Here is a 24,977-nt window from a genome sequence, read left to right on the forward strand (position 1 = left end):
AGAAGTGACGAGCGGGGTCGGTGCAGGGCATTCTGGGACTCCGACATCACCAAACAGGATGCAGAAGAGGATGCGCTGGCTTCAGTTGCCCACACCTGAGATGGCAGCGCTGGAGAAGAAATTTTAAAAGGTAAGTATTTCTTCTAAAAGGTAAGTGCGACCCGGGACAGTACAGAGGCTATCCATTATGGAATGCACTAGCCCTGACTGTCCCGGGGGTATTTTTATCTAAAATTCACCCCTGAGGCCGGAACTCCGCTTTAAGGAGATCCTATCTCTATCTGTCCTGTTTACTATTACCATTGGAAGTGAACGTAAAAGAAAAACCCAAATTTTGGGTTGTCCCCAGAAAAGTAATAGAGGAGAAATCTTCCAATGGGGACATTGGTTCCGGTGACTCGGGGTTCTCCAATGAATTCCCTTAATTTGCAGGGATTTCCTCCCCTTTACCGTTTGGCTATGGGAAAGGTAGTGCAGAGAAATGTTCAAAAAAAAAAATCTGACAGGTCTATCCAAAATGAAAAAAAAGGAAAAGAAATTGACTGCACACCATTGCCAGTCAAAGGGGTTTATTGAACATATAATCAACTGCCACCAGGACAAGGACAAAGACAGAGGTAGAGGTGATGCGTTTCACACATTGTGCTTCTTCAAAACCAAGGACAATGTTTGTGTGAAATGTGTCACCTCTACCTCTGTCTGTGTCCTTGTCCTGGTGGCAGTTGATTATATGTTCAATAAACATGTTGGATGGGCCATGGTGTGCAGCCAATCTTTTTTCCTTTGATTCCATGCTTACGGACGTGAGCCAGGGCTAGCACCCAGTCCATCCAGCCTTCGGGATTCCCACACTCACCTGGAGCAGCAATTCATTCTCTGTTTTTTTAATCAAAATGAAAAAAAAACACAACACATTTTCCCTTTAGTTCTACTCTAAAGCTGAACTCCAGCTTTTGATATACTTTACATAGCTCATTTGGGCCAGCTTGGCCCAAACAAACAATGTCCCTCACTAACATATGAGGCGGTTGAATGTGCGGTATAAAAACTGTATGTAGTTGAGTGTACATACAGCATTGTGTTCCGGGGTCAAGCCCAGACTTCCTGTCTCATACCCAGAACACAGTAGAGCCTGAAAATAGAAGACTAATGCAGCCACTACATCTAAGGTTTGCCAACATTCTTAAAGCTGAACTCTAGCTTTTGATATACTTAAGATAGTTGGCCCAAATGAACTATGTCCCTAACATTTGAGGCTGCTGGATTTGTGGTATAAACTGTATGTAGCTGAGGCTACATACAGCATACAGCACTGTGTTCCGGGTTCAACCTGAGACTTCCTGTCTTATACCTGGAACACAGTAGAGTTTATCTGATCTTCGATCAGCCATTCAGAGAAAGCAATGTATTCTAGCAATGAATACAAAACTTTCTCTGATTGGCTGAGTTAGAGAGGCGGGCCGATGATGTCACAACCTCTGACTCAGAGTTAGCTTTTGATTTATTGTTTTCTCTGAATGGCTGTTTGCCGATCAGATAAACTCCACTGCGTTCCAGGTATAAGACAGGAAGTCTCAGGTCGAACCCGGTGTTCTAAAATTTAGTCGGACCCGTGAAAATTCCGGACCCTCGTCACTTCCGGTGACGCTACGTCACCACCAGCTGGTGCGAGCCCCGATGCGCATGCGCACAAGACATTTTCCAGGTCCGATTAAATTTGAAGACTTAGCGAACAGCTGACTCAGAGGAGGCGGGGTGGGTATGTGCGGTCTACCAACTCCACTTCCGGGTCTATGTGTTCCAGACATAGATCTTTTTTTTGTTCTTTTCTTTTCCATCATTCCACACATTCCCTTTACTTCAATGGAACGGAAAGGCGGACACTCTTTTTTTTTTTTTTTTATCACATACCAACACACTGTGCAGGGGTCCAGAAGCACTGCATTTCCCATGATGCATTTCCCTTTTCTGCGTAATATAAATACTAATTATGATTACGATGAATATTAAACATTTTATTATTTCTCTTGATGTGTGTAAGGGAATGTGTGTAAATGTGTGGAATGATAGAAAAGAAAACAACAAAAAAAAGATCTATGTCTGGAACGCATAGACCCGGAAGTGGAGTTGCTGGACTGCACATACCCACCCCGCCTCCTCTCAGTCAGCTGTTTGCCAAGTCTTAAAATTTCATCGGACCTGGAAAAAGTCTTGTGAGCACGCGCACCGGGGCTCGCACCAGCTGGTGGTGACGTAGCGTCACCGGAAGTGACGAGGGTCCGGAATTTTCACAGGTCCGATGAAATTTTAGAACACCGGAACACAGTGCTGTATGCTGTATGTACACTCCGCTACATACAGTTTATACCCCACATCCAGCGGCCTCAAATGTTAGTGAGGGACATCGTTCATTTGGGCCAACTATGTAAGTATATCAAAAGCTAGAGTTCAGCTTTAAGGATGTTGGCAAACCAAAAATTCTTATGCTGCAGCCCACAGGTGCTTAGATGTAGTAGCTGCATTAGTCTTCTATTTTCAGGCTTTCTTCCTTTATTTTCACCTGGTGATCAGCCAGTAACACTTCCTGTCCTAAAGGTGACAATGCTCACTCACCATACTGTAACAGTTGAGGAGCAATGCTGTAACCCCAATACGGGAAGTAGTTTAGGGCCACCAACACCTCCACCCCCTTCTTGTCTCTGAAACATAGGAGGAGGCGTTCTGTAGTCCACGGAGAGAACTGGTCCTGGCTAATAGCATTTCTTGGGGTTTCATTGCAGCAGAGGCAGAGTGCATAGAAAGTTGGGCGCTCACTGGACCTTTGTTTTTTTTTCTGTACTTTCCCATATTTTGTAACAAAGCATGGAAACATTTGCAGGTATTGCAGAGATGTACTAGCTAGTTTTGTTTTTCTTCTTCGCCTGTACATGCACTTCTACAAACTGGCAACCCGGCATTTTCATTGTTGGCCCATCTGCTACCTTCAGGCACGAAAAACATATTTCAATAAATGGTTGGGGAAATCACGCAGACAATCAAAGCTGAGGTTGGGAAATCCCAGCTGTTTACATCTTATAGAAAGATCACGCTGTAAGACAAGCTAGATTAATTACCCTTTAAAATCTGATTTTTACGCTTCTACCACTCCAATAGAACTAATAAATATACAATTAAATGTAAATTTGTTTTAGCTGTGATTACTGAAGAACACTTCAGATGCACAGAGGACAGGGAGCTCATTTTTTCCCTACTTAGAGGAGTGACGTGTTTGCAAACTTAGCAAAACATAGGAGGACAAATATTATGCCAATTAAAATGATGTGCAGCATGACAACTGTGACAAGACCAATCTCGCCACTGGGCGTTGGAGAAGCCTGGTTGCTCGCCTCCTGCAATGGGACTATGGACCCTCTCATCAGCCCAGGCTAAACGTAAACCCCATGGCAATTTGACTGTGTTTGTGGCATCTGAGCGCTGTTTGGATATGTTGAGCGCTCAGATCCAGGCTATCTGGGGATGGGTTGAATGTAGGGGTTCTGTTCAGTAGACTGGGAGTTATGCATTTTTGTGTTTCTTTAAACATGTGGCTAATGGAGCCTTGCCTCTCCTGGAAGCTAAAACGTATTCCTGTAAACTGTAAGGAACAGGAAGCCAACTCCTAATATGGGCATTAAAGGAAGTTCTGAGGAGACGGGCGGTCTATTGACACTCAGAGCGATGTGTATTGAGGGCTCGTTAGGGAACCATTGTTCTGTGTCTGACTATTGTGTACATTGATTGCCCCCTGGGGCTTCTGTCTCCTTGCATTGGTCAAAGCTATCTGACCAATCCCTGTTGACTCATTTTCAAGCCCTCATTTGCATATGCTGGAGAGGACCTTAGTGAGAACTGCAAGTACTTTACAATTGACCAATGGGAAAGCGGTTGTTGGGGGAAGGATGTTCCAATTTCTGTATAAAAGTGTGCTCTGTTCTTCCAATAAATGTTGTTCCTGTTTTACCCTCATCTCGGAGGTTTGTCTCGTTATTGGGGGAATCTGCTGCAGGGATTGCTATGGTCTTCCATACTCCCTTAGAGAATCACTAAGCTCTTATAAGAGCTTGTATAAGAGCTTGTTCTGCTGCACTCTCTGGGGAAAGAGAGGTTCACCCACAGGAACCTGGGGCCTTGTCGTTGGTCCAGGGTGGGTAGGAGATGCCAAGACCCTAACCAAGCTGCGGCGGTTCGTGGAGTCTGAAGTGCTTACGGTGTCTGGTGGAGTGCTTGGAGCCCTCGGGAAGCACTAGGAGCGTCTGTCAACGGAGGCACCTGCTCAGGGGTGCCCTGTTCCGTAACAACAACCATCTACTGCCTGGGTCATCACATGATGATTACCACTGTAGCTGGCTGTAGTATTTTAAGGCTCCTGCACACCCAGTGCTTATTTATGAAGGGCCAGCATTGTCAATGGTACCAACTGAGTCCTAGGAAGACCTAACAGGACCTTAAAGTGCACCTAACCCATGAACACAAATTGCAGCTTACCAGTACTTAGATGTGGAGGCTGCATTTGTTTTCTTTCACAGGCATTTCCTTTACTTCCACCTAGTGATCCTGCCAGCAATTCCCTTCCTGCCCTAGGGTGACAACGCTCACTTGCTGCTCTGTTTCTATGAAGAAGCAACTCTTCACGTCTCTGACATGGACTACAAATGTCCTTCCTCCTTCCCTATTGTGTGTGTAGTTCACACAAGATAGCTGGGAAGGCAGAAAACATGGTTTGAGATTTCAGATACATGCTAGTTTTTTTTTAAAGGGCCAACAGTCGTTTTTTTTTGTATTTTCAGATAATGTACTTAGCATAAAAAAAGAAAACTATTGTAGCGTACTGTAAAATGTATACATGGGCAAAAAGAAAAATGTATGTACAGGGACTGGCATTGGTGTAAGTAAACCATGCCATAGGTTTGGTGGTCAGTGGGAGGAATAGCGCCCAATTTTTGTTGTCAGTGGGAGGAATAGTGCCCCGTCATTGGTGTCAGTGGGAGAAAGAGTGCCCCGTCATTGGTGTCAGTGGGAGAAAGAGTGCCCCGTCATTGGTGTCAGTGGGAGCAATAGTGCCCCATCATTGGTGTCAGTGGGAGGAAAAGTGCCCCATCATTGGTGTCAGTGGGAGGAAAAGTGCCCCATCATTGGTGTCAGTGGGAGGAAAAGTGCCCCATCATTGGTGTCAGTGGGAGCAATAGTGCCCCATCATTGGTGTCAGTGGGAGCAAAAGTGCCCCATCATTGGTGTCAGTGGGAGCAATAGTGCCCCATCATTGGTGTCAGTGGGAGCAATAGTGCCCCATCATTGGTGTCAGTGGGAGGAATAGTGCCCATCATTGGTGTCAGTGGGAGGAATAGTGCCCATCATTGGTGTCAGTGGGAGGAATAGTGCCCATCATTGGTGTCAGTGGGAGGAATAGTGCACAATCATTGGTGTCAGTGGGAGGAATAGTGCACAATCATTGGTGTCAGTAGGAGCAAAAGTTCCCCGTCATTGGTGTCAGTAGAAGGAATAGTGCCCCATCATTGGTGTCAGTGGGAGCAATAGTGCCCCATCACTGGTGTCAGTGGGAGGAATAGTGCCCCATCACTGGTGTCAGTGGGAGGAATAGTGCCCCATCACTGGTGTCAGTGGGAGGAATAGTGCCCCATCACTGGTGTCAGTGGGAGGAATAGTGCCCCATTACTGGTGTCAGTGGGAGGAATAGTGCCCCATCATTGGTGTCAGTGGGAGGAAGAGTGCCCCATCATTGGTGTCAGTGGGAGGAAGAGTGCCCCATCATTGGTGTCAGTGGGAGGAAGAGTGCCCCATCATTGGTGTCAGTGGGAGGAAGAGTGCCCCATCATTGGTGTCAGTGGGAGGAAGAGTGCCCCATCATTGGTGTCAGTGGGAGCAATAGTGCCCCATCATTGGTGTCAGTGGGAGCAATAGTGCCCCATCATTGGTGTCAGTGGGAGCAATAGTGCCCCATCATTGTTGTCAGTGGGAGCAATAGTGCCCCATCATTGGTGTCAGTGGGAGCAATAGTGCCCCATCATTGGTGTCAGTGGGAGGAATAGTGCACAATCATTGGTGTCAGTAGGAGCAAAAGTTCCCCGTCATTGGTGTTAGTGGGAGCAATAGTTCCCCGTCATTGGTGTCAGTGGGAGCAATAGTTCCCCGTCATTGGTGTCAGTGGGAGCAATAGTTCCCCGTCATTGGTGTCATGGGAGCAATAGTTCCCCGTCATTGCTGTCAGTGGGAGCAATAGTTCCCCGTCATTGCTGTCAGTGGGAGCAATAGTTCCCCCGTCATTGGTGTCAGTGGGAGCAATAGTTCCCCGTCATTGGTGTCAGTGAGAGCAATAGTTACCTGTCATTGGTGTCAGTGGGAGCAATAGTTACCTGTCATTGGTGTCAGTGGGAGCAATAGTGCCCCATCATTGGTGTCAGTGGGAGCAATAGTGCCCCATCATTGGTGTCAGCGGGAGCAATAGTTCCCGGTCATTGGTGTCAGTCGGAGGAATAGTGCCCCATCACTGGTGTCAGTGGGAGCAATAGTGCCCCATCATTGGTGTCAGCGGGAGCAATAGTTCCCCATCATTGGTGTCAGTCGAAGGAATAGTGCCCCATCATTGCTGTCAGTGGGAGGAATAGTGCCCATCATTTGTGTCAGTGGGAGGAATAGTTCCCCATCATTTGTGTCAGTGGGAGGAATAGTTCCCCATCATTGGTTTCAGGAGAAGTAATAGTACCTTATCATTGGAATCATTGGAAGGAAGTGCCCCACCTCTGGTGTCAGTGGGAAGAATAGTGCCTTGCGAGCTGGATAAAGGCAAGCAAAGGGCCACATTCGGCCCATGGGCTGCAGTTTGGAGACAACTCCCTACCTGCACACATCTAAAGCTGCATAAACAAGGTGCTCAATCACACAATAAGGGCCACAGCGGCTGTGTAAATGAGCCCTAAATATACGGTTTGCTGGATCTTTTGCAAACTTTCAAGGCTGTAACGTACATGTGAAAAATAGTAAAACTATGATGCAAATAGTGGGGCAGGGCAGCCAATCAGTGAACATGTTTTGGTTTTATTACACAAGGGGAAGACGTTTTGAAAGATTGCAGGACTTGGTGAAGGAGGGTAAAGCAGGCGGAGCACCTTTTCTGGCAGTGCATCGCATTATATTGTGTGACCACAAAGATTAAGAAAACTATGAAGTCCTATTGCAGATCAGTGAGAACGTGAAGATAATGACCTTTCACAACTCTGCGGCTACTTTCCCCAGCAAGGTCAACGGTTATTCAGTTCAGACATTTGGAGCTAACAAAACATTCTGTGCTTCAAGGGCACATATTACTTTATATACGGCACCCTTGGATGTTTTCTGCAAGTCAGTTGCGGATAAACTATGGATTCTCATTTTGTTTTTAACCAGAGCAAGAATCAGAAAAAAACATGACACCTAAAAGAATGCAGAATTAAAATAAAATGGTTTCAAATCTACAGCCATATCCTTAACTACCTCAATACTGCTGTATAGTTAATAACATAGGCTATGTATACATGAGGCCATACGTGGGTGGCCAGTTCACCTATGAACTGCGACTTAGCTGTCACTGGACAGTTCAGATCACAGTCACAATGTATAGAGCCAATCAGAGTGGCTCTGCACCTTGCGTTTGTTTTGAGCCCAAGTGCAAACAATAAAGACATTTTGCAAACATTTGGCTCATCCAGGAAGAGCACTGCCAAATGTTTGAAAACACAGCAGGAAGGAAGATTGCAGCAGATTCCAAGCTTTTGGCCTTTTCCCTTTATTTAGTACAAAGTAAAAACCCAGTAGTTATTCAAAAGGAATTTCAGGTATGGAAATTTTATATCACACCTGGCCCCTAGAGGCTGGAAATCCCTAAAGTAGACACCGCTTCTCCAGTGATCTTCACTTGATTCTGGGTCCAATGCTGACCGCCTAGCCTGCTGAACTCTGAATAGGTTGCCTGGCAGGGTCGCCATTCAGAAAACACTTTACATTTTCTGAATGAATGCAAAGCATTCTCTGATTGGATGAGGTAGAGAAGCAGGGCAGTGACATCACGACCTCCAACAAGTGCAAGTACTTGAGTTTAATCTAGCGTTAGCCTTTTATGATCCCTCATATAATCTAGCGTTAGCCTTTTATGATCCCTCATACAACAAAGCTCAGACTGGGTGAGAGGAAAAATTAAGTTTAAAAAAAAGAAACCAATCTCCAGGGTATAATAAATCACTAGCTGCGAGCACACCAACAGATACATATTGGTAAATATACAAGTAAAATGAGTGCTGTGCTTAATAAACAAGTGAAAAACTGTCAAACATTCCAATCCACTCCCTGGATAACGTCATAAGTGACAAATCATGTAGGGCGGAGCCAACGTTTGTGATATCATCACGCACCGCAGAGTCCAGAAGCGGCCTGTTCAATTACCAAGACTGGCTTTTAGGCTCCATTCACACCTGGGCGCTTTTGAGTGTTTTTCAGCTCCAAAAACGCTAAAAAAACGTTCCAAAACGCCCAACAAGTAAAACCCCATTCATTTAAATGGCCCCTGTTCACATCTGAGCGTTTTGCAAAACACATGTAGCTGAAAAAAGTACATGAGCTTCTTTTTGGGCTGATTACCAGCGTTTTTGATAGAGGTCAATGCCTGCCTACAAAAACGCCTAAAAAAAAAAAAACGCCTGAAGATCGCGGTAAAAAATGCGGTAAAACGCTACGCTCAAGTGTGAATGCAGCCTTACTGATTGAAGGCATTATTTGTTTATGCTTGTGAGGATTTTGGAAATTAAAAAAAAAAAAAAAAAAACTTTTTAGATGGTTTTACACTATGGAGTATCCTTGGCTTTCTTTATATGAAAATCCTGGAGCCACAAAGGATATCCATTAGAGGAATGTTATATGGTGCCATGGAGGATCCCTTGTACATAAGCACATATTGATTTATCTTAGAGGGTCAAATCATTCTGGTAATTAGGCGCATTTGCGGTGGAGGATCACTGTGGTTGGGTAGTGGAAGGCAGCACAAGAATCCATTCGGGTGTACGGTAGTGCAAGTAGCACACCGCTTGGTGTACGGTGAGAGATGAGCTCATCACTGTGCTGCTTCTCCTTTTACTGTCCAATCCCAGATAGGGGGAAGAAACTTTCAAACTAAAATTCTTTAGCTTTAGTTGGACTTGGATGGCAATAGAAAAACCTCTGTCAGGCTTCTAGATTACTGTCTGTCTCTCCACTTGATTAAGAGCGTCACAGGGATAGTGAGTCAGGAGATCTTTCTCCAACAGACACACAGAATGCTAAAATAATTCCCTTAATTTAGCAGAGTGTGGAAAGTTCAGATCCTCTATCAGGCTTTAGGCTCCGTTCACACCCGAGTGTTCCGAATCGCGGGAGGGATGTCTGTGATTCTGCCCGTGATTCCAAATCACCAGACGGTTGTGCGATGCCATTACTTCCACATGGCACCCCAATTTTGCCAAAATTGTCTCGTGATAAATCGCGCTGCAATCGTGGAAAATCGCAACACCCGACACTCAAAAGAAGCTCCTCCTTTTTGAGCGACAAGCTTTGCGATTTTCCGCTATTACATCGTGATTGGGGTGCCATTAAGAAATAACGGTATCGCATAAGCGTCCCATGATTTGCCGCAGTTTAGAATCACGTGCAGAATCACAGCGATTCGGATCGCTCAGGTGTGAATAGAGCCTAAGGTGATCTCGGGGTGTCTTGTCCCAATGACAACCGAGTCACAGAGACAGGAAGTGAGAGAAAAAAATCCTAAATGAAGTCGCAGACAGATATAAAAACCTGTAGAAAATTCTAACCCTTCTTTAATTTACACAGAATTAAAAGTTTTAGCTGGCATGGGGTTTAAAGTGAATGTATTCATCATTGTACTCTAGCTAATACGTCATCTGAAAGAGAATGCTCATAACACAGAGAAACCTTGTTCAAGTCTTTTCTTTTTTGGAATTGCTTGTTTGCGTATTCCTTTTATCTGTGAAGCTGAAGACCTCATCCTCTGCGCTCTGAGCTCTCTTACACTGAATATCCTCCAAGTTCCAGGCAGAGTTGCAGAAACCTCTCCTATCTGCATACGCACAAAACCCTCCGGGCCCTCAATCCTGCCAGGCTTGCCAAAGCTTTTGTTATGTGATCTGAAAGCAACGTGGCCAGTGGCAGGATGGACTGCTGCTTCAGCGGATTCCAATAGATTTCGGGTCAGGGATTCATTGTGAGTGCAATGTATTAGGAGCAATAGTGAAGTGACAATTTTAAATAAGTGCAGAGCAACCCACCCCAACCCACCAAACTACGCTTTCTTCTCCATCTTAAACAAACGAAGCATTGATGAGAATGTGTGAAAAATGGTCCCAGCCCATACAGACTGGGTTCCCACCATTGTTTCATGTGACAACAGGATATAATTGCTTACTTACTTGGCAGCGAACTTAACCATCTGCTTGCTCGCCCGCTCTCCCACCGCCACCAGAGCCTGGACGTTGAACTGCTGTTGACGCAGGACCAGAAAACACTGCTTTCCTGTGGAGAGGAAACAGTACAGGTGCATTGTGCACTTGTTGATTGCGCTAACACAACAAACCAGCAGCAGGGAAAAAATGCAAACAAACACAAAATAGATTATTGTTGCAGTTTTGGAAAAGGATTGTCCTTTGGCTTGCTTTAAGGCTTATTTACACATATCCGTTATCGGTTTGCGCTTTACATATTAAACTTTTTTTTTTCTAAAACATAAAAATAACCCAGCTTGCATGCATTTGATTTTTTTTAAATTTCCTCTTCCTTTTTTAAATGTCATGCCAATACTGCATGTGAACTGACACCATAGGAAAAAGGATTTTCCCCTGGTCTTGCTCTGGGACTGCACCGTGAGAGGCTGCCCAGTACAGTCCCAGTGCACCTGGTGTAAATGAGCCCTAAAGTGCATTCTCGCTTTTTTGCAGTCAAATTTGAGAAAACCCCCACTATAGCTATTCCCAGAAAAAAAAAAAGTACCTTTCTAGAGGAGAAGGTTTATACATATATGATTACCCACCAGGTGGGGATATATGACGTCTCTAACTATAATACCACCTATGATGTGAGGGGTATGTAGAAATGTCTCGCTGTCATTGTAGACTTTCCCCCCTTTTTTTTCTCCTATTAGGTGAGTCTACACAGAATCTCTTGAAGAGATGTTCTATTTAATTTTATCACTATATACAGTGCCTTGCGAAAGTATTCGGCCCCCTTGAACTTTGCGACTTTTTGCCACATTTCAGGCTTCAAACAAAGATATAAAACTGTAATTTTTTGTGAAGAATCAACAACAAGTGGGACACAATCATGAAGTGGAACGAAATTTATTGGATATTTCAAACTTTGTTAAATAAAAAACTGAAAAATTGGGCGTGCAAAATTATTCAGCCCCTTTAATTTCAGTGCAGCAAACTCTCTCCAGAAGTTCAGTGAGGATCTCTGAATGATCCAATGTTGACCTAAATGACTAATGATGATAAATAGAATCCACCTGTGTGTAATCAAGTCTCCGTATAAATGCACCTGCACTGTGATAGACTCAGAGGTCCGTTTAAAGCGCAGAGAGCATCATGAAGAACAAGGAACACACCAGGCAGGTCCGAGATACTGTTGTGGAGAAGTTTAAAGCCGGATTTGGATACAAAAAGATTCCCCAAGCTTTAAACATCCCAAGGAGCACTGTGCAAGCGATAATATTGAAATGGAAGGAGTATCAGACCACTGCAAATCTACGAAGACCTGGCCGTCCCTCTAAACTTTCAGCTCATACAAGGAGAAGACTGATCAGAGATGCAGCCAAGAGGCCCAAGAAGCCACTCTGGATGAACTGCAGAGATCTACAGCTGAGGTGGGAGACTCTGTCCATAGGACAACAATCAGTCGTATACTGCACAAATCTGGCCTTTATGGAAGAGTGGCAAGAAGAAAGCCATTTCTTAAAGATATCCATAAAAAGTGCCCTTTAAAGTTTGTCACAAGCCACCTGGGAGACACACCAAACATGTGGAAGAAGGTGCTCTGGTCAGATGAAACCAAAATTAAACTTTTTGGCAACAATGCAAAACGTTATGTTTGGCGTAAAAGCAACACAGCTCATCATCCTGAACACACCATCCCCACTGTCAAACATGGTGGTGGCAGCATCATGGTTTGGGCCTGCTTTTCTTCAGCAGGGACAGGGAAGATGGTTAAAATTGATGGGAAGATGGATGGAGCCAAATACAGGACCATTCTGGAAGAAAACCTGATGGAGTCTGCAAAAGACCTGAGACTGGGATGGAGATTTGTCTTCCAACAAGACAATGATCCAAAACATAAAGCAAAATCTACAATGGAATGGTTCACAAATAAACATATCCAGGTGTTAGAATGGCCAAGTCAAAGTCCAGACCTGAATCCAATCGAGAATCTGTGGAAAGAACTGAAAGCTGCTGTTCACAAACGCTCTCCATCCAACCTCACTGAGCTCGAGCTGTTTTGCAAGGAGGAATGGGCAAAAATTTAATTCTCTCGAAGTGCAAAACAGATAGAGACATACCCCAAGCGACTTACAGCTGTAATCGCAGCAAAAGGTGGCGCTACAAAGTATTAACTTAAGGGGGCTGAATAATTTTGCACGCCCAATTTTTCAGTTTTTTATTTGTTAAAAAAGTTTGAAATATCCAATAAATTTTGTTCCACTTCATGATTGTGTCCCACTTGTTGTTGATTCTTCACAAAAAATTACATTTTTATATCTTTATGTTTGAAGCCTGAAATGTGGCAAAAGGTCGAAAAGTTCAAGGGGGCCAAATACTTTCGCAAGGCACTGTATGTATACACACACACACATACATATAAATACATACAGTGATAAAATTGATATAATATTCTATATATATATATATATATATATATATATATATATATATATATATATATATATATATATATATATATATATAGAATATTATATATATCATAGTGGACGGGCTTCTTTCATTGTTCTTATAGAAAGTCTATGTTAAGATGCGTTTGTTCTTCGTTTTAATTTTACTTCTGGTTTTTTGAACGCCAGAATCGGAAGTAGTTCTTTATGAGCAGCATGGTGGCATATCTAGGGTAAGAAGTGAACACCACCTTTACTTTAGGGTATAAGCAGCACAGTCATGCGGTCTCAATTTGGCTGATCGATCAACTTGGGTACAATCAGCCTGCCCATACATTGATTGAATCTCGACCAGTTCAGAAGGTTCAACCATCAAACCATCTATGGCTGGCATTTCACAGGACTTTCCTTCCCTGGTCCTAGTGGCTGAAAGGAGCTTTGAGGGAGCAAACAAAGGTGAGTATGTACTGTTGGGGAAATGAAAGTAGAACTATCAGCAAAACTTTTTATTTTTTTCATTTTGAATAGCGCAAGAGAGGGTTATAACAACCGTCAGAAATTTATTTTGCCATCTATGTCCCATTGCAGGGATTTCCCTTCACTTCCCGTCCCATAGCCAAACAGGAAACGAGAAAACCCCTGCAAGTTAAGGGAATTCCTTGGGAACCCCCAGGTCACCAGAACTAGTGTCCCTATTGGAAGATTTCCCTGATATTACTTTTCTGGAGACAACCCACGTTATGGGATTTTCTTTTACTTTCAATGATAATGGTAAACAGGAAAAATAGAGAGGGTGAAGCTCCTTAACGGGGAGCACAGACGGCAATAAAAACTGACAGGTGTTCTAATTCCTCTTCACTCTATCCAAAACTGAAAGAAAAGTTTAGCCTTTAGTTATACTTTAAGTAAACTGTCCTGTGTGGGCAAGGGAAAAAGCTAACCCTTGATACCACTATGCTGGCCGGTGGCATACTGTGTAAGGATGCTTGGTAAGTCCACAGCACGGCAGCCATGTTGTCTTAGCATGGCATACCTAGACATAATATTCTGCGGAGAGTATACCATCTCTACCTATGCCTAGCACAGCATGGCAGCCATGTTGTCTTAGCATGGCATACCTAGACATAATATTCTGCGGAGAGTATACCATCTCTACCTATGCCTAGCACAGCACGGCAGCCATGTTGTCTTAGCATGGCATACCTAGGCATAATATTCTGCGGAGAGTATACCATCTCTACCTATGCCTAGCACAGCATGGCAGCCATGTTGTCTTAGCATGGCATACCTAGACATAATATTCTGCGGAGAGTATACCATCTCTACCTTTTCCTAATATGTATGAGCAACACAGCAGTCCTGTGCAGCTCGGTAATCTAAAATAAAGATATTCTATCATACAATACACATTTGTGCACCCAGTGCTTAGATATAGCTGAGTAAATAGTGATTCTCCTCCATCCTTCCCCTGTATAGTGAATGTACAGTGAAGACGGCAGTCCTTCTCCCTCTGTATGCCAGTGTTTGTTTTCAGTCACTCAGCACTCTTGACAATCACTAATGGCCTATACCCTTTCCCTGACAATGGATCCCAGGGCTGGTACAGTCAAGGAATGTTTATTTTGCTGCACTAAAATAACATGACATTTGGGAAATGTGTGCCACGCCTGCAGAGCAGCCAGCACACCCAGGGATGGAGACTGGGGCTGCTGGGTCCAGGATTTTAGTAAGAAAACAGAAACGCTACAGCACAGAGTGATAAAAATCCTCTGTGCTAAAAATCTTTACGTATTTGTTATTTGGTTTTGTTTTATCAAGGAGTAACAAACCACAAAAAAAAAAAAAAAAAAAAATTTAACCACATCCCTACCGTTGCATTCTTAAAAAAAAGGGCTGGGAGTTGGCGATATGTTTCCAGGTGCCGTTTTTAAACCTTACTCCAAAAAACACACAGGCATCCAGCGCTCACCTGTGAATGACTATGGTCTGAGCTGCTAATACACGGCTTGGATCACAGGCAGAATGTACAGAGAGGATCAGAGCGGCTCTGTACTTTGTGTTTGTTGTGATGACCAATCTGAAAGTCCACACCTTCATGAAGGAATCAGCAGCAGTAGGTTCCCAGTAATGAATTTTCCAATATTGTAGGCGCCTTTTTTTTTTTTTTTTTAAACTCTTTCATCCATCACATCTCCATACTGTCTCTACATGATCTGCATGATCTGGACACTAACTCCATCCCCTTCCTTATCCTGCACATTAATCTTAACCGGTCACCATCTCCTCTCCCCGTTAATGGCCTGTGCGCTGTATCTAGTTCACAATTACAAAGCCCAATGGTTTAACCACTTTTTAACCAGAATGTAATTTCAATTTTATACATTTTGGCATAAAAAATGGGTCAATTTCAGTGCATTTGACCTTTAATGCAGAACTATACTCACCTTGAATCCAACAATGCACCGTCCCCGGTGGCCAGCTTCAGAATGCCAGCCGCCGTCATTGGCCAGGCGGAGATGACCTCACTCCCATGCACGCGGGAGTTACAGAATCAGTATTGTAGTGTGCAGTGAGCTGCGCTTGCACTGCTTACTATACTGGGGTGGATAAGGCAGGTAAGAAGCTTCAATGTAGAAGAGACAAAGAACGTCTCTTCTGCATTAAAAATCCTGCCTTCCACCCATTTTATTCCCAGCCTAATGCCAGCTGATCAAACCCTTTAGTAAACAACCAATGCAACCAACTGGAGCATCTCATGTATACAGAAAAGTTCTGTTCACAGTGGACTTTCAAACCATTCTCCTGTTCAATGGTGATCTTTATGAATGCAATAGGATAAACTGATAATAGTACCAATCACAGGACTACTAAACCTGGGAGGCCAGGAGTTTACACCATCTTCTGTGAAAAAAGGGCATAGACTGCACAACATGAGAACAAGTCTTTTCTGCTTAGCATAACCCAAAGCCTGAGAATCCATTCAGTTCTAAGCAGCTGTGGAGATGGTGGCTCATTTAACCAGCACTATTGCTGATCATTACTATAGATAAGCAACAAGAGTCGGCGAGTCCCAATACTTGTTGGAATGAACCCAGGAAATGTGCTACATATTTTATTGGTCCTTCCCTGTCCTAGATCTTAGATTCCTTCTGGACGTGAGTGCACAGAATTACTCAATTTTATCAACCAGCTGAGAATATTGAGGAGAGGTTGAGTCGGAGGTTGTTTGGAATCATCACCACAGTTACTCATTGAATCTACTGTTTATCTGCTTGCACCTTTGAAATGGGGGTCAATGCTATCTGGTAAGAGGCTGCCTTATCGGGTGCTGGTTTTCCTAAATCTCATCTTCTGAGAAGCTTCTTCTTTTGAATAAAGAGTTTGGAGAGACTTTAAAGCACTGCACTGTCACTTTATTTTTCAGTTCTAAGCAGCTGGCAGTGCCCAGGCAACAGGATCCAACCGAAACCTTAATTTGTAGTGGTGCACCGAAATTTCGGCAAACCAAAATTTTCAGGCCGAAAAGGGGCCTATCCCATTTCGGCTGAAAACGGGTCATATATGCTGAAAATTAATGGCGGCGGCGGCAGCAGCAGCAGCTTCCACTTTAACTTATATGGTGCATAACTGGCCGCCTCCCAAGACCCGCAGTTTGTACCTCCTCACCCGCCCTGTGCTAGACTGGTTGCTAGAATCACCAGCCGCCTGGCGTCTAGCAACCAGTGACGTCACAGTCCCGAGAGGAAAGCGAGGCCGAGAAGAGGACCCAGCATGCAGAGTGGAGGAGGATCTTCCTCATCCTCCTCCGCGCCTATTACTGACACTCTTGCTCCACCCACCTCCTCCCTCCATCTTCTACTGTATGGCTGCTGCAGATAGGAAGGACAGGAGCAGAACCAGAGTCAACCTGCTATCTGTGGGAAGCAGAGAGTGACAACATATGTGTTATGATGTGCATCGTTTTCCCTATACTTAGCTACCCCCTGGCATTATACCTGTATAATACAGCTATGGGACAGGTATATAGTGCCAGGAGCATCTATTTATAAGGCTGTAACTATTTTAAAATCATTTGGGGGGAAAAAATATATTTTTGGTTTCGGTTTTTGGCCAAGGGCATCCTGAATTTTGGGTTTCTGTTTCGGCCCAGAATTTTCATTTCAGTGCATCCCTACTTATTTGCCTATGGATGAGCATTCCCAGCAAAAGTGCACAAAACAGAGAGGATCCACTATGCATTAGGAAAATCGGCACTTACCCTTTGCTCGGCTGGTGTGGACCCTGGCGCGAACCCATACAACTTCATCAGCTTTTTGAACGGTCAGGTCTTTTACTTTCACCAAAACCCTCTCTGGAAAAGAAAATACATTATGTGATATAAGAAAGGAGAACAAACATACTGTGAAATCTAATCTAAATGCAGAGTCCAGTATAATAACATGCTGCAAAAGTGTACCTGACAGCCATCTGCAAAGCACAGTTTAAAATCTACGATTTTTGCTATGTTTTAGCGTAGACCTTAGATAAAATGTGTATTGTGTACATTGGATAGGACAAAGTAAAATGTGTATTATGTACTTTGGATTGAAGCACAAAGTAAAATGTTTATTGTGTACTTTGGATTGAAGCACAGTTTCGGCAGAGCCCTGCAGTGTTATATATGCTTCCATATCCTTTTCATACGGAAATGTAATTTTAAATGTCATTTTCAATATTTGCATCGCCAGTGATCATGCCAGGAATTTCCGTGGATCAGACGCCTATTGTTATAAGGTGACAACGTTCTCTCCCTTGAAAAAAAAAAAAAAGAATCCAAGAAACCCTGGGACTCTGGATCAGACGCCTATTGTTATAAGGTGACAACGTTCTCTCCCTTGAAAAAAAAAAAAAAGAATCCAAGAAACCCTGGGACTCTGATGTAAGTTCATACAAAATAGTGAGGAAAAGCTGCTCACAATGGGTACCCCAGCAAGTTACCAGAAAAAAAAACATGAAGCCATGGAAGGAGAACCAGATCAAAGGGTAATCTCTTGCTAGCGATAATCGCAAGAGAGTTCGGCAGGCTGGTTGTACCCAAGTTGATCGACCGGTCAACTTGGTACATCCAGCCTTATTTACTCTCACTCTCCTGATGAAAGGGGGTTTTTTTCATAAGCCCAAAACGTGTTGGCTTTTTTTTTGTATATGCTAATAAATGAATTTGGACTCCATAACCAGCCTGCCGAATTCTCTTGCGATTATCGCTAGCAAGAGATGATATAGCTGCTAACAATCACTGTCTTCTCCCGGAGGGGATGGCTACCCCTGACTGCTTCACCAACCCCCCCCCCCCCCCCCCCCGCTGGGAGTAGACAATTGCTGATTTCCCTGACAGCACTGTGTCTGTTGATAGGGGTATCATGCAAATTTATTTTCTGCAGCCAACGGTTGCAGGAAGGAAATTCGCACCGTGTCTGGCCTGTGTTGTAAAATTTTGTCGGACCCATGAAAAAAAAAATCGGACCTCGTCACTTCCGGTGGACAGAGCATCACAAAACAGCTGATGGGAGTCGTCCGTGCGCATGCGCAGAAGAAATTTTTCGAGGTTTGGCAAAATTATAACAGAGAGCGGACAGCTGATTGAGAGGAGGCGGGGCTGAGGTGCGACGGAGGACACCGCCGCTTCACTGAAACATTACAGGGACGGAGGCACATCTGCAGAGCTGACTAGAGGAGGCGGGACGGAGGTGCGGCCATGTAATAAATGCAGGGCTTAAGCGACTCCTTCTGTTTTATTATCTTTAGTAATTATCATATTATTTATCCTTAGGATTTCATTACATTTAGTATTTCTTATTTTGTATTATAGAAATACTAAATGTTATGAAATCCTAAGGATAAATAATACGATAATTCCTGCATTTATTACACGGCCGCACCTCCGTCCCGCCTCCTCTATTCAGCTCTGCCGATGACGCGGCGGTGTCTTCCGTCCCACCTCAGCCCCGCCTTCTCTCAGTTAACTGCCCGCTATGTGTTATAATTTTACCAAACCAAGATAATGTCTTGTGCGCATGCGCACTTGAGACTCAATTAGCAGTTTCATGACATTGCGTCACCGGAAGTGACGAGGTCCGATTTTTTCATGGGTCCGAGAAAATTTTAGAACACCTGCCTTAAAGTGCTAAAGTCTTTTTTTTTTTAAATAACAGATGTGTTACACTGCCTTGTGGAGTGGTTTTGAACAGAGAAGCCCAGATCCTCCTTTTTCTCCAGTCCCTCGTTGGTGCTCCTGACTCTTCCCTCCTGCCAGGTGCCCCCAGAGGAAGCAGCTTCCTCTGGGGGCATTCAAGTAGGCGTGCGCCCGACCTGCGGCTCTGTGTGTTCATTCACACACGGAGCCATGGTTCGGCCCTGCCCCCTCTCCTGATTGGTTTAATGGCTATGATTGACAGCAAAGGGAGCCATTGGCTAATCAGGAGTGCGAGTCCCCGGAGAGGCAAGGCTCTTGTGGACATCGCTGGATCAAGATGGGGCTCAGGTAAGTAATAGGGAGGTCTGGGGGGATCCTGCAAACAGAAGGTTTTTTTACCTTCATGCACAAAATTTTGGGCAAATTTTCATTTGCTAAAAAAAAATTATCAGCAGATATCTATTACCATTAACCACAAAATGAAAGCCTAATTTGTCCTAAAAAAAAAACACGGTATATTTCATCTGGATGCACAAAGTAGTTGTGATTATATGTACAGTTTTAGTAACACATGTCAAAGTTGCAAAACTGTGCTAAGGCATTAAAATTAGTTTTACCCTTTGGCGTGAAGGGGTTACCCCATGCACAGTCCACTGTCGTCACCATCAGGAACTATGCCCTGACAGGTGCCATGCAAACATCAATGGAGGGCATTAAGAAAGAAAGTGGCTGCATTCATGCTACCGGAGATCAGAAACACTAGGGAGGTTTAAAGTGTATATAAAACCTAACCTTGTGGAAGAACCCATTCAGTTTAAATATAAATGAGAGGCAACCCATTTTTGTATAGATTTAACCCCCCCCCTCTCCACATATATATATATGTGTGTGTATGTGTGTGATCACATACCCTTCTCAGCTGCATAAAGAGCATAGAGAGCAGGGGGAGAAAATGCAGCAGCACACTGATCTTCCCAATAAATAGCTGTGTAGGGGGGCTGTGTCAGTACAAGTCCATTCATTGGAGAAGAGCAGGCCGAGTTCCCATCACAGGTAGAGAACTGACCATGCTGTGCTCTCATGCCTAGCATTTTCAGTTTTTAATAGGAAAGCAGAGGGACTGGCAGGAACAGCAGGGATTTCACACAAAGGAAGCAATACAAAGAGAACAGGAGACTTTCTCATACAAGTACATGGTACAGCAGGCACATATCAGGGATATGGATTTCATGGTTGTCCTATTCTTTAAAATTGGGGCAAACCAGTAGTCTAATAAAATTGCAATTGATTATGATGCACGGTGTTTCAGGAAAACTGTTTATATCTACTTTATCACAGGTCACACAGCCATCAAAAAAGAAACCGACAAAAAGTGTGCAAAATTCTGGGAAGGTAAACGGTCATGAATGACGTTAGTATGGCCACAACTCATTTGCCTGTTCAGATGAGTCAGCAAGAAAGTAACAGACTTTTCAGAAGAATCACCTGCAGATAGAACACGGCTTCAATGTTTCCACACTTTGATCCCCTTGTAGATGTACCGTATGTTCTGCAGATCTGTGTGCTATCACTGATCAGTATGCATCTACTCAGCCGTTACTAAAAGGTTACACAAAAAAGGAAAGTTCCCCATAAACACTGATAGGAGTCTAAGAGACTTGGATGGGCAGCATACTATCTGCCACAAAGACCTTCCTTACCGATTGCCATCCATTCTCTCCCCCTCCTCAAAATAACTGCTTGGAGTAAGCTAAACAAGGCAGGAGGGGGATCACCTGATCCAAGACCAATAGTAGAAGTAGCTGAGAACAATTCTTCAAGGATTCAACACATCCACCTGCATGTCACAGCCTAAGCAGAAAAGCCTGGCCTTTGCCAACATGCTGCAGAGGACCCTTTGCTCTCCGAGTATAAAGCAGTGGTCTCTCTGCAGAGGTTTGTGTATAAGCAGAGGTCTCTCTGCAGAGGTTTGCGTATAAGCAGTGGTCTCTCTGCAGAGGTTTGCGTATAAGCAGTGGTCTCTCTGCAGAGGTTTGCATATAAGCAGTGGTCTCTCTGCAGAGGTAGTGTATAAGCAGTGCTCTCTCTGCAGAGGTTTATGTAAAAGCAGAGAACTCTCTGCAGAGGTTTGCGTATAAGCAGTGGTCTCTCTGCAGAGGTTTGCGTATAAGCAGAGGTCTCTCTGCAGAGGTTTGCGTATAAGCAGAGGTCTCTCTGCAGAGGTTTGCCTATAAGCAGTGGTCTCTCTGCAGAGGTTTGCCTATAAGCAGTGGTCTCTGCAGAGGTTTGCGTATAAGCAGTGGTCTCTGCAGAGGTTTGCGTATAAGCAGAGGTCTCTCTGCAGAGGTTTGCGTATAAGCAGAGGTCTCTCTGCAGAGGTTTGCGTATAAGCAGAGGTCTCTCTGCAGAGGTTTGCGTATAAGCAGAGGTCTCTCTGCAGAGGTTTGCGTATAAGCAGAGGTCTCTGCAGAGGTTTGTGTATAAGCAGAGGTCTCTGCAGAGGTTTGTGTATAAGCAGAGGTCTCTGCAGAGGTTTGTGTATAAGCAGAGGTCTCTCTGCAGAGGTTTTTGTATAAGCAGAGGTCTCTGCAGAGGTTTGTGTATAAGCAGAGGTCTCTGCAGAGGTTTGTGTATAAGCAGAGGTCTCTCTGCAGAGGTTTGTGTATAAGCAGAGGTCTCTCTGCAGAGGTTTGTGTATAAGCAGAGGTCTCTGCAGAGATTTGTGTATAAGCAGAGGTCTCTCTGCAGAGGTTTGTGTATAAGCAGTGGTCTCTCTGCAGATGTTTGTGTATAAGCAGTGGTCTCTCTGCAGAGGTTTGCGTATAAGCAGTGGTCTCTCTGCAGAGGTTTGCATATAAGCAGTGGTCTCTCTGCAGAGGTAGTGTATAAGCAGTGCTCTCTCTGCAGAGGTTTATGTAAAAGCAGAGAACTCTCTGCAGAGGTTTGCGTATAAGCAGAGGTCTCTCTGCAGAGGTTTGCGTATAAGCAGAGGTCTCTCTGCAGAGGTTTGCCTATAAGCAGTGGTCTCTCTGCAGAGGTTTGCCTATAAGCAGTGGTCTCTGCAGAGGTTTGCGTATAAGCAGTGGTCTCTGCAGAGGTTTGCGTATAAGCAGAGGTCTCTCTGCAGAGGTTTGCGTATAAGCAGAGGTCTCTCTGCAGAGGTTTGCGTATAAGCAGAGGTCTCTCTGCAGAGGTTTGCGTATAAGCAGAGGTCTCTCTGCAGAGGTTTGCGTATAAGCAGAGGTCTCTGCAGAGGTTTGTGTATAAGCAGAGGTCTCTGCAGAGGTTTGTGTATAAGCAGAGGTCTCTGCAGAGGTTTGAGTATAAGCAGAGGTCTCTGCAGAGGTTTGTGTATAAGCAGAGGTCTCTCTGCAGAGGTTTTTGTATAAGCAGAGGTCTCTGCAGAGGTTTGTGTATAAGCAGAGGTCTCTGCAGAGGTTTGTGTATAAGCAGAGGTCTCTCTGCAGAGGTTTGTGTATAAGCAGAGGTCTCTCTGCAGAGGTTTGTGTATAAGCAGAGGTCTCTCTGCAGAGATTTGTGTATAAGCAGAGGTCTCTCTGCAGAGGTTTGTGTATAAGCAGTGGTCTCTCTGCAGATGTTTGTGTATAAGCAGTGGTCTCTCTGCAAAGGTTGTTTATAAGCAGTGGTCTCTCTGCAGAGGTTTGTGTATAAGCAGAGGTCTCTCTGCAGAGGTTGTGTATAAGCAGTGGTCTCTCTGCAGAGGTTTGTGTATAAGCAGTGGTCTCTCTGCAGAGGTTTGTGTATAAGCAGTGGTCTCTCTGCAGAGGTTTGACACACCTCTGCTAAGTCAGAGATAAATCTCTCTGATCAAAAAGGGGTGTGAGCTTTGCTGATTGCAGAGCTAGAAGTCTTAGGCCCCTTTCACACAGGGGAGTCCGTCGGCGGACTCCGTTTTTCTCAGCTGTGGATCGATCCGCCGATCCCCTGCTGAGCAGGCAGATGGCAGCTCTGTCTCCTCGCTGTGTGCAGAGACACAGCTGTCAGGTCCACATTCTTCTCTATGGGGGAATCGGATGGGAACGGACCTGATCCGATCCGCCAGATGGATGGAAAATAGGGTTTCCATCCGTCTGGATTTGACGGATCAGATCTCAGTGGACATGTCTCCGCTGACATCCGCTGCCCCATAGAGATGCATGGGGCATCCATTCAGATCCGCCTGAAAAACAGAACGGTCCGCTTGTGTGAAAGGGGCCTAACACTGTAGGAGGTGTGCCAGACATCTGCAGAGATACCCCTGCTTCCCCACAGAGTAAAGGGTCCTTTCTCTGCAGCATAATAGCATTAAAGAGGCTTTGTACATAGAACTTGCACACCCTTTACTTCAATGTACCTGGAATTTATTTTGCAGATTTAAACCAAAAGTTTTGTTAGGCTGGGTTCACATATGTGAATTGGATGCGTTTAAAACCACATTGTGTGTGACCGACATTCAATGGGAGTTGGTTCACATATTCCCGGGGTGGCTGCAGTGTAAATTTGTAAAGGGTCCTGTGCGTTTTTTGGGTCCGGTTGAGGTGCGAATTCAGGGGAAAATTTGCACCTGAACCAGTGAACATAATTAAACACCGGACTGCAAACCGCAGCTGGACCCGTGTGAACCCAGCCTTTGGCTTTGACTGATAATCAGCCATGAATGTGCCACACATTGGCTGCAAGTGGCATATATGAACAATCCATGCGCGACAATATTTTACCTGATAATAATGTATTTACCTAAAACCCTCACATATACCCAGTAAAGTGAGCAGCCTCACATGATACACAGAGATAAAACAAATCTCCCTACATAAGTTATACTTGTATATCTGCAGTCTTCAGCTTTCTACACTGTTTAGAAAGTGAACATTGTGTTAGAATCTCTCTCTTCCTTTTCCAGCACTGGGTGTGTGTCTAGGCATACACTGTGTGACAGCTGATTGGAGGAAAGGCACCCCCATCACATAAGCAGAGGAAAGAAGAAACATGCAGAGCTGTGCTGTGAATAGACAAGCTCTCTGTTAATCTAGCTCTATCTTACACAGTGGCGCCCCCTACCCCTAAAAAAAGGAAAAAAAAAAAAAAAAAAAAAAACGAACAAATAAAGTTGTATAAAAAAAAAAATTGGGTTCGCCGGCCTGAACCCAAGGAACTGGTGGCTAGGGGGGGATGGGGTTACGTCCCAGAAGAGGCGCCGATTGGCTGCCTTCTGGGGGGGTAGGGGGGTATCCTGGGCGCAAGTCTTTGCGGTTGGACACCCCCACTTTCTGATATCCTGGCTGTGATTGGTCCAGTCTACAGCCTGGACCAATCATCATCCAGGATATTGCTGACGTCGCAATGGGGGCGGTGCCGGTGCGTGCGTCAGTCACTCACCGTCACCGCCGCTCAGAGAAAAGGAGAGGCCGCCCGCCGGTTCCCGCCGCCGAGACGAGGGAGGAGGACCCGCCGCAGAAGAGGAGGAAGAAGCTGAGCCGCGCCGCCGCCAGGTAAGTTTGAACGGAGCACGCACGCTGGCACTCTGCATCGATTGGGGGACAATGCTGGCACTCTGCAATCATTGGGGGACAAAGCTGGCACTCTGCAATCATTGGGGGACAAAGCTGGCACTCTGCAATCATTGGGGACAATGCTGTGGCACTCTGCAATCATTGGGGACAATGCTGTGGCACTCTGCAATCATTGGGGGACAATGCTGTGGCACTCTGCAATCATTGGGGGACAATGCTGTGGCACTCTGCAATCATTGGGGGACAATGCTGTGGCGCTCTGCAATCATTGGGGACAATGCTGTGGCGCTCTGCAATCATTGGGGGACAATGCTGTGGCACTCTGCAATCATTGGGGGACAAT

The 24,977-nt window shown here is 44.7% G+C and overlaps 1 protein-coding gene across 1 annotated transcript in view; it reads right to left on the bottom strand.

Annotated features, from left to right (window-relative positions):
- Positions 1–24,977, bottom strand: part of DARS1 (aspartyl-tRNA synthetase 1) — a 205,618-nt gene that overhangs the window by 106,337 nt on the left and 74,304 nt on the right. Inside the window, exons 5-6 of the mRNA XM_082260094.1 lie at positions 17,211–17,303; positions 10,485–10,587 (exon numbers count right to left, since the gene is read on the bottom strand). Coding sequence (XP_082116220.1) covers positions 10,485–10,587; positions 17,211–17,303 — 196 coding nt within the window. The remainder of the gene's footprint in view (positions 1–10,484; positions 10,588–17,210; positions 17,304–24,977) is intronic.

The sequence above is a fragment of the Pelophylax lessonae genome (assembly GCF_965119305.1).
Source record: "Pelophylax lessonae genome assembly, chromosome: 6".
Taxonomy (NCBI): Eukaryota; Metazoa; Chordata; class Amphibia; order Anura; family Ranidae; genus Pelophylax; species Pelophylax lessonae.